This window comes from Pleurodeles waltl, chromosome 6 (genome assembly GCF_031143425.1).
Source record: "Pleurodeles waltl isolate 20211129_DDA chromosome 6, aPleWal1.hap1.20221129, whole genome shotgun sequence".
NCBI classification, from domain to species: domain Eukaryota; kingdom Metazoa; phylum Chordata; class Amphibia; order Caudata; family Salamandridae; genus Pleurodeles; species Pleurodeles waltl.
In genome coordinates, this window is record NC_090445.1 from 129,265,447 (window position 1) to 129,275,597 (window position 10,151).

General features: G+C 46.4%; 1 protein-coding gene across 1 annotated transcript; it reads right to left on the reverse strand.

The window, feature by feature from the left end:
• Positions 1 to 789: 789 nt before the first annotated feature.
• On the reverse strand, positions 790 to 6,426 carry HOXB9 (homeobox B9). Its single transcript, XM_069237571.1, has 2 exons — positions 5,524 to 6,426; positions 790 to 1,955 (listed from the first exon to the last, which is right to left on the reverse strand). The coding sequence occupies exons 1-2, from the start codon at positions 6,011 to 6,013 to the stop codon at positions 1,720 to 1,722; spliced, it is 726 nt and encodes a 241-aa protein (XP_069093672.1). The 5' UTR covers positions 6,014 to 6,426; the 3' UTR covers positions 790 to 1,719.
• Between the last annotated feature and the right edge of the window lie 3,725 nt (positions 6,427 to 10,151).

Consider the following 10,151-nt stretch of genomic DNA (forward strand, 5'->3'; position numbering starts at 1 on the left):
GATAACAAATGTGATGCGTTGCGTCGTCTCTGAAACCCCTCAGGTGAACCCAAGTGTTAGCAGAGATCTGCACAGGAACATATGCAGCCGCCTATATAATTCAAAGCCTATATAGTGATACACCGCAGGAAGATGCCGATCGTTTTTTTTTTTTAATGCTGGTTTAATATAAATTGTTGAGTTGATCAGAGCGACCCTTCCACCAATTGATGTTTTAATTTAATAATTTAAAAAGATTGTCCTAAAACCCCTCACATAATTTGACGCTCTACTAACACAGCCACGCACACAAACACCTCGAAGGAGTTAAAATGAACGCATCTGGAATGTAGAATATTTCGGTCTAGCACCAAAAATACCTTAAAATATTTTCATGTAATTCTAGTTTTATAAGGATGACATTTTCACAAAGCTTGGCAGTCCTTACTTCCGCATCGCAGCTTCTTCCTCCTCTCTGGTTAATAATTATTTATTTTTTACCTGGATAATTAAGATATAAGAGCTTACATTTTCAAGATGTGGGGGCTTTACTCAGTAAATACTAAAAATACCGCATTTTTTGCACCCAGTGATTGAACTCATGGTGGTTGTGCGCTGCCTGTGCTGTGTTTGTTTGAAAACCAATGCTGTGCACAGAATACAGTGAAAATATAAAAAAGAAAACATAGAAAATAACAATTCGATCTGTGTGACATGTGCTAATTACGTAGAAGAATGCACATAATTATGAATTGAAACAGATCTTAAATGAGAACCAGGACCACATCAATAAACGCAGTACCGCTCAAGTCAATAACAATATTCATTTTAATGTGAAAATAATCACAACAGTGTGTAATGTTTTTTTTACAAAATGTAAACAAACTTCAAAATGTTACACATAAGAATAACTCGCATCTAACAGGTTATATGAAACATTCAAGTATACATTTCTCTGAAGAACAAACAATAGGCAAAGAAAATGGACAAACACCAGCCTCGTCACATTATCTCTGCTTGGAACTATCTACAGTTTAGCATAAGTTTATTTCACAATAAATTATAAATAGTCTAACACTGATAAGACATGTTACCTCTTCATTCACAAATAGGTTGTTTTCCATAGAAAAACGCATTGTGTAATCAGATTCTTCTATAAACTAAATCACCAAAGTTGCTTTTTTCTTGTACTAAATTGCTAGACAACTCGGGACAGGATTAGGGGAGGTCGGGAGGGGGGCAATAGAAAAGGTTCATTGTGCCATTTGTTCGGATTGACTGCTAGGAGAGGCTCCTTTAAAAACGCTAGAAAAGGTAGATGAGGGGCATTTTATCACCTCTGGCGGATACCAAGATGCTGGGTTGAAAAGGTAATTTATGTTTGCGGATTTATGGAAGCGGAGACGGTCCTTTGATTAGGCAGGCAGGGATTCCAATGTACCCTGGGAGCTGGAGGTGGACTTTCTAGTTTGCCATCTCAAGGAGCGCACGTTGGCCGGAGAGGAAGCGGGCATCTTGGTTCTAGCCGCGAAGTTCCTATTATTGTCATTGGCTAACGAGGCAGCAGCCTGGAAGGGTCTCTACACCCGAAAGCACAGCAGCGCGCTCCTGGAAGACGCTTCTAGGCAGCTCGAGTTGTGGACACACTACATGGGGAGAAGACGTCCAGATCGTGGCATGCGAGTCATGGTGTGGGCGGTGGTGTCCAGCGCCTAGCGCGCACCGGCCTCCGGAGAGGCGCTACTCCTTGCCCTGCTCTTTGTTCATCTTCTTCATCTTCATGCGACGGTTCTGGAACCAGATCTTGACCTGGCGCTCGCTGAGGTTCAGCAGCCTGGCCACCTCGTGCCTGCGGTCCCGGGTCAGGTACATGTTGAACAGGAACTCCTTCTCCAGCTCCAGGGTCTGGTACTTGGTGTAGGGGCAGCGCTTCTTCCGGGAGGAGCGGGCGTGCATCCAGTTGGCCGCGGGGTTACCTGCAAAGCAAGGGGAGAGAGACAGGTCAGCGTCGGCCCAGCACCGAGGAGCATCCACCCCCAATAGGCACAGCCCAAGCAGGCTAGGGGCGCCGAGAGAAGCGGACTGGGTGAAATATGCGCAAGTCATGGGCCCAGGCGTGTCTTCTCGGAGCTAAAAGTATGTTATATCGTCAGTGATTCACTGGCCATATCACCTCTTGAGATGTATGTCACACATGCAGAGTTACAGCGCCGGCCCCTCCGAGCCACCCATATGATAAACACCCCTCGCAGGCGGAAGTCCTATATTATTGTGTAGGCGCCTCCGTGCATTGCCAGCGCCACTTAAGAAGTAATGCAGGTCGCCCAGTCACACCTTAACTCACAGGCACCGAGCGGTTTGTAAATAAGCTCCGAGGCCAGCGCTTTCATTCATAAGGAATCATTGCAGCCGCCTTCCCCAGAGCACGCAGGAGTCGTTGGGCGAGCCGGGATTTCCCAGTGAAAGGTGCAGTGTTGGAAGGGGGTTGCAGGTCGTGTCGCCGAAACAAAGCTCCGGTGACACCCGAGACCTGGGTGAGAGAAAACGGGGAGAATACGCAGCGCAGCGGCAGCGCTAGGCCCAGGCCTGGCGCCCAGCACAAGCCTCAGATTTGTAGACCCCCCCCCCCGGCCTCTTCTTCATATAAATGAATTGAGTGGACTTTTAAAGGCGGCCTCCTTAATCTCCTCGTGTAAGCACTGCACGTTAAAGACACGGCTGACTGAACGCGGGATGCAGCCGAATTAAATATTAAAAGGGGAGGGAAACGTTTAATAATTAATAGTCGTAATACGAATCGACCTTATTAATGGGATTGTCTTCCTCATAACAGATCTCTGTGTGTTGGTATCTCACAATCTCCCATAAATGTCTTTACTGCTAACCCTCTTTATGGTGCGTCTGGCTCGGATAACTCGCATCTCTTAAAGCTCAACTTGTTCGTCCAGTTTCCTGTCCTGTAGGAACGTGTCAAATAACTGCCAAGCAACACCGTGCGCCGCGTCTCTCTCACACACACAAACACACACACACAAAACATCCCTCAAAGGAAATAACGCTAAGGAGGTCAATAGAACACGACTGGACAGCACAACCTCTGCTGGGCTGCACTGAAAGGTGTCATCGGTGTGTGTAGCCAGCACGCGCTTGTAATGCCGCCTCGTTCTCAGGCCAAAGCCGGGACATTGTTTGCAAATGGCTCAGTTGCCCAAACCCTTCGCTCCGTGGCCGCAGTTTGGAGTGGGACGCCTAGCTGGATATCTGCCTATGTGTTTGTGCCTTGTGCTTGTGCTTGCGCGTGCGTGTTTGTGTGTGGTGTGTGTGTCTATTCACTCTCATGTGTGTGTGTGGGGGTGTCTGTGTCTAGTCACTCTAATGAGTGTTTGTTTGTGTGTGGGGTGTGTGTGTCTATTCATTCGTATGTGTTTGTGTGTATGCATTGTGTTTTGTGTGCATACTGTGTGTGTAAGTGTATTCACCTATATGTGTGCGTGCGTTGGCGCTGCGTAAATGCATTCTTGTTTCTGTGTCTGCGCTCTTTATACACGAGTGTTCTAAGGTGTTCTTGTGTGAATGAGTGTTTTTTTCTGCTCCTGTCTGCACATCAGCAGCGCTGTGAAATAAACATGCAGAATATGGATGGAATTTACAGAGTCAATGAAAACTCAAAAATACACTCGGTCCATGTCCACCCTAAACCTTGTTTACTCTTAATATTTCTTTCCGCGGTGCCCATTTCGTGCCCAGGGCTACCCAGTTTGAGGCCTGAGATTCAGACATGGCCTCTAGAGGAAAGGTGAGATTGTACGTGGTACTTGTTCGTATTTCATCCTCTCCTGCACCTCTGCCCGGGCGTGCAGAGGTGGACCCCAGTTAGAGCGAAGCCCCCGCGGCCGCTTCTGTCCCTGCTGTACCAATGCTTCTATGCGCCTTGGAAGTTATTCCCCACTTACCCGCACCACAAATAACTTTCGAAAATGTGGGTGCCAGGAAGCGACCCGGTTAGCTAACCCCACCTTCCGAGTCCAGCTTTTCACCCATTCTCACCTCACCTACGAGCATTTATCAAACTGCTGGTTCCACTGAACTCATGAAATGTTGTACCCGAGATCTGATGTATCCGTGACGTGACTACAGGAACTGCTGTAAATACACACATACATCCATACAGCAGGAGATCACTGTCCGCCACGTTACTTTCAGAACATTCACAAAAATACACACTCACGCACACACACCTAACCTATACAGCAAAATGTCTTCCTCCCTGGCTACTGCACATTTACACACGCACACACAGCAGGAGATCCCTTATTGCGACGTCACAATAAGCATTCTCACAACAATACACACAAGGGCACAACTGCAAATTCGCACTCACACACAGCTCTACGAGAATAAATCACCTCCGTGACTGTTTCACATACACACACACAATTTACAGGAAGACATCCTTTACCGTGACAATAGGCACCTTCGACACACACACATTTACAGTAACACATTCCCTTGCCGTGACAATAGGCACCTTAGACACGCACACACACAATACACACACATAGAGCAAAAGAGCCCTACCCATCCATACGTAGGTGTGCGCACACATTACAGTCACTTATAGTGAGTCTGTAGTTATAGGTAAGTTGGTTCGGTCCCAACACACACACCACGAGATCTCTACTTGGGGGTATAAACGATCACACACCCCTTTTCTCTCTTAACCTCTCTCACACAGACACTGTCTCTCTTAATCTTGTACTCGATGCAGAAAGTCACACACATTATCAATATAAACCACACGTATCCCTGTTTTGCTGCAGAAAATCACACATTTGATGCAGAAAATCACACACATTATTAATATAAACCACACGTAGCCCTGTTTTGATGCAGAAAATCACACACATTATTAATATAAACCACACGTAGCCCTGTTTTGATGCAGAAAACCACACACATTATTAATATAAACCACACGTAGCCCTGTTTTGATGCAGAAAATCACACACATTATCAATATAAACCACACGTAGCCCTGTTTTGATGCAGAAAACCACACACATTATTAATATAAACCACACGTAGCCCTGTTACACATCAATTGGGGCATGTAGCCATATACACACAGACAGCACTGTAAATCCACGTTCGTATACACGATCACACACGTACACATCTGCTTTGTCACGTGTCGCCGGTTTCTGTGGGTGTGCCCGTCACTGTAAACACTCCCGAGTATGTGGACATGCGCCTGTATACTGACAGTATGGCTCTAAGGGTCCCTCGCCGACACTTGTACATGCTACGCGCTAGTACTATTTACTGTCAGTGGAATAGGAGGGATACTGTAGAGGAACAGACGCGGGTGGGGGGTGTAAAGTTTCTAACACAACAGCAGCGTCTACAGCTTCTGTGCTCTAGCCTAGCAGCTGCATGCAACCCCCACCCAAAAGCTGTGTACAGCTGCCGGGGAGCCCTGCGCAGGGCCCCTCCGCTGGGGTTTATGGCCCCCAGGCTGTGTACTTCCTCTAGGTTACAACTTACTTTGATCTGCGCCGGCTTTGTCCTCACTTCCGTCGTCGCAGCCTTTATTGTCCGGGTAGCCGGGCCTGGGGGCGCCTCGCTCGGCCCCAGGACTGTCCAAAGTGTACTCGGGGCCCCCCAGCTTCTGCAGGTCCCCGGGGTGGCCCAGCAGCGGCTCCGCCTTGACCGCCGACACCTGGCCCGCCACGGGCTGCTCGGGCCGGGCCACGGGCTCCAGCCAGCTCCGGAGGTACCTGCTCTCGGAGGCCGGCACGCCCGGGGGCTGAAGGTAGGGGTGGTAGACGGAGGCGGGGTGGGGGCTCCAGGAGGCGCTGAACACCGGAGCCTTGGGCTGGAAGCTGCAGGAGGGGAAGTCGAGGTGCTCCACCTGCCCAGGAGCCCTGCCGGACCCATACTGGCCGGAGGAGAACTTGGCTGCGGCCGGCTCCTCGGCCTCGTGGCTTATAATGGAGTCCACATAGTAGGTGCTAAGAGTGCCAGAAATGGACATTGTCAGACATCATACAACGGCAGCGGGGGATGGAAACAGCACTGACATACACCGGGGGCTCCCGCCACTCCGCTCAACTTCCACAGCCAACAAAAGTACAGTCGGGCTGCGCTCTTGTGAGCGCCTTGCACAATGATTGGTCAAACTTTTTCCCAGTGCTTGATAAAGCGTCGGTGAAGGCGTAAATCACTGGCGCAGAAGGGGCTGCGCTAGTCTGTCACCCCCACCCCCTCCTGCATTCCAGCCTCCGCCGAGCCAGGGCTCGGGGGCCGCGCACGCGCGCACGGGCGCGCGCACGCACGCGCGCACAGGAGTCAGCGCTCTCTCGGACCCCAGGGCCCAGGCCTCTGTGCTCTAATAACGCCCTGGGGGCGCAAGGAAGGAAAACGGGAGCCTTTCCGCCCCACCCACCTTTGTGTGGAGGTGGCATCTCAACCCTGCACCCGCAGCCTCGTCCTTCAGAAATACTTGTCCATTCATAAGACCACCAGTAACAAAAAATGTAAAGGCACCAAGACTTTTACAGTGTTCCACGTTTACCATGTGTCACAAAAACACGAGAACTTCCCAATCTGAGCGCCCTTTTCCATTTCCTTAAAGGCCACAGGACGATGGGTTAGGAATTACACACACACACCAGACTTAACGAGTGTGTGTGTTGACATAAATGCGTGAATACAAGTGTGTGTGTATATATGTAGGAATCAAAACGTGTTTTCCTACTAGTTTTCAACTTCGCAGTTTAGCGTAGTGAGGCAAACCAAGAGGGTGTAATACAGGGGAAATGCAAGAGCATCTCTAAAGTCCAGGGCGTCTGGGTTCCAGAGGGGTTTCTTGAAATCTCACGTTTATTCGCACAGGACATGCACATATATGCGACTCGCTAGCGGTGGCGTTTGGGAGGATGGAAAGGACGAGGACCTCGCAGCCCCCCCCAAATCCTCAAATTACCCCGTGAAAAGCAGTAGCTGCTCTCGATTTACAAGCTCGTTAAAATATCGAGTAACTCGGGTCCCCGCTGCCCCAGAAAGCGCCGGAGTTCGTGACTGTTAAATACTTTAATACAACTTACATTAGCTTTCTTTGATTTTATAGGCTGCGATTTACAGCCTGTGGAAGCGAAAGTAAAAAAAAAAAAAAAGGAAGAAAAAACCCCGGAACACTGCGGCCACAACTTCTATCCCCCCGCAGACATTGATTCGGACTGTGACAGAAGCAGCCAGGTTAGCAGAACCTGCGCGTGAGTATTCTTGGGTGTGTGCGCGTGGGCGGGGGTGTTAGCATACTATTTACTTCGAGACAAACAACAACAATGCTAACTTGAAATGGCGGAGGTGCTGCGGTGGGTATTAATTAAATGGCACACTTAGAAGAGTTTCAATTGACTGTGTTTGGCATAAATACCATTAGAAGGCACACATTAAAGTGAAGGCAAACACCAGACTAGTTGGCAATGTGCCCACCTTACAAGTTACGAGTCGGAATTTTTAAGCCAAAGTAATATATTTAATTGACGTTTTTATCCCTGTTATTCACTATCACCATGAATTGTACCTGGTTTCACGTTACTTTTGTGCAGTTCTTGTTTTGGCAGAAGAGGCAACTAGCAAACTGGGTTTTCTGTGACATTACAAAACGGCAGACTGCTTTTAAAACACCCGCTCTGATCCGGAGGGTCTGGGATTGCAAAACGTGGCTGCCAAATGAATCGTGAAATGTAAAATAACTGGGCCCGCCTGCAAACTATTCACGCATCCTTCGGTTTGTTACCCGGTTAATATTAGGCATGATATGAGTCCAGAAAAAGGAAACCGCTTGAATAGCAAATTATACCTCAAGCCATGATTTACCAGCAAGAAGCGTATATTGCGCTCGTGGCGAGTTTGGAAAAATGCGATTTTTAAACAAACTTCTCGCGGTACAATTTTGACCTCAATGAGAACGCGAACAATCATTGACAATTATTTTAATGCATAAACATACAACCTCGTTAACAAACTGATGTGACTGCAGCACAGTGAGAATTTTTAACGGCTCTGGGAAAAATAGTATACAAAGTGTCGCCAAAAAAGGTTTTACAAGACACACTCGTTGTCGCGGACTGGGCGCCTGGGACATACAATTTAATGTGCGACCAGCCGCCATTATCAACCTCTGCAAAGGGCGACTCTGTTATTACAATTAAACGGTATTTTCCGTTGTAGTAGCAATTCTATCATAAAGAAAATATTTCAAGTTAATACTTAACATAGAAAAGTGCTGTGGCCAACAACACAATAGAATAAAAACATATACACATTCAGAAGTGAAGTAAGTTGAAAGGAATTCAAAGTATTGTCATCTGGACCAGAAAGATTCGCCAGTCTGGCAACTCACATCATAAGACCCCCAAAACAGCAACAACAAACCACAACCCACAACAGATGAGAACATGGGACCATGTTGCCATTCACCCAAAAGACAAAAATATCCAAATGATAGGACGGTGATCACAACCGCCCCAAAGAAGGACAGCAAAACATGAGAGGCGATGACAAAGGAGGATGGTGATACCTACATCTCTAAGAGGAACAACAAAAGACAACATGTAATGAAAAAAGTAGGACTGTCATGCCTACACCCCTAAGAGGAACTAAAGACAACAAGTGTTGAAAAAGTACGACTGTGATGCGAACACCTAAGAGGGACAACAAAAGATAACACAAATTCAGATAAAAGGGCGGTGGTGCTACACCCCAAGAAGGGCAACACAAAGCAAAGTAAAAAGATAGGATGATGCTGACGAACATCACAAAGAAGGTCAACGAAAAGGACGATGTTGCTGGACACCACAAAAAGGGATAACAGAACAAGAAATATTTTAAAAAAGAATGGGACGATGTTGCCATACACCCAAAGAGGGACACAATATAACAAATAGTAGAAAGGTAGGACTATGCAGCCATCCACCCCAAAGAGACACAACAAAATACAACAAAGAATAAAAAAGGTTAGGACTTTGCTGCTATCCACCCCTAAGAGGGACAACAAAATACAATATATAATACAAATATGGGACTATGCTGCCATTCACCCTAAAGAGGGATAACATAATACAAAAAGTAATACATAGATAGAACTCTGGTGCCATCCTCCCTAAATAAGAACAACAAAATACAGCAAATAATAAAAAGATAGGACTAGGGTGCCATCCTCCCCAAAAAGGGCATCAAAATACAACAAGTAATAAAAAGATAGGAGTATGCGGCCATTCACCCCAATGACCAGCAACAACAACAACAAAAACGATAAAAAGATAGGACTTGCCTGCCACCCACCACAAAGACAGGAATAAAATACAACAACCAATCAAAAGACTTGGATACCACCCACCCCACAGACGGGAACAAAAGTTTAGTTTTAAGGACTTATAAAGCACATATTTACCCTAAGGCATCCCAGCGCTAACACAACAAATAATAAAAAGATAGGACTACACTGCCATCCATCCCAATTAGGACAACGAAATACAACAAATAATAATACAAAAGGGAGGACCATGCTGTCATCCACCCCAAAGAGGGACAACAAAATACAAGTATTAAAAAAAAGTAGGGCAATGTTACCGCACTCCCAAAAAGGGACAACGAAATGCAACAAACAATGAGATCATAGGACGATGCTGTTCCTCGCCCCCCCCCCCAAAGAAAACAGGACATCAAGAGGTGACAAATAAAAAAAGAAAGGAGGATGTTGCCATCCACCCCAAAGAGGGAGAACAAAACACAACTAATAAAGAGATATGACTATACTACCAACCACCCTAAAGAAGGACACCAAAAGATATCAACTAATAAAAAGATGTGACTATACTACCACCCATCCCAAAGAAGGACAACAAAATATATCAGCTAATAAAAAGATGTGATTATACTACCATCCAACCCAAAGAAGGACAACAAAATATATCAGCTAATAAAAAGATGTGACTATACTACCACTCATCCAAAAGTACACCAAAATATGTCAACTAATAAAAATATGTGACTATACTATCACCCATCCCAAAGAAGGACAACGAAATATATCAGCTAATAAAAAGATGTGATTATACTACCAGCCAACCCAAAGAAGGACAACAAAATATACCAGCTAATAA

Coding starts and splice junctions, on each gene's coding strand:
- HOXB9 (XM_069237571.1), bottom strand. CDS start 6,013: ATGTCCATTTCTGGCACTCTTAGCACCTACTATGTGGACTCCATTATA. Junction 1,956..5,523: donor CAAAGCCGGCGCAGATCAAA/GTAAGTTGTAAC, acceptor CTTGCTTTGCAG/GTAACCCCGCGGCCAACTGG.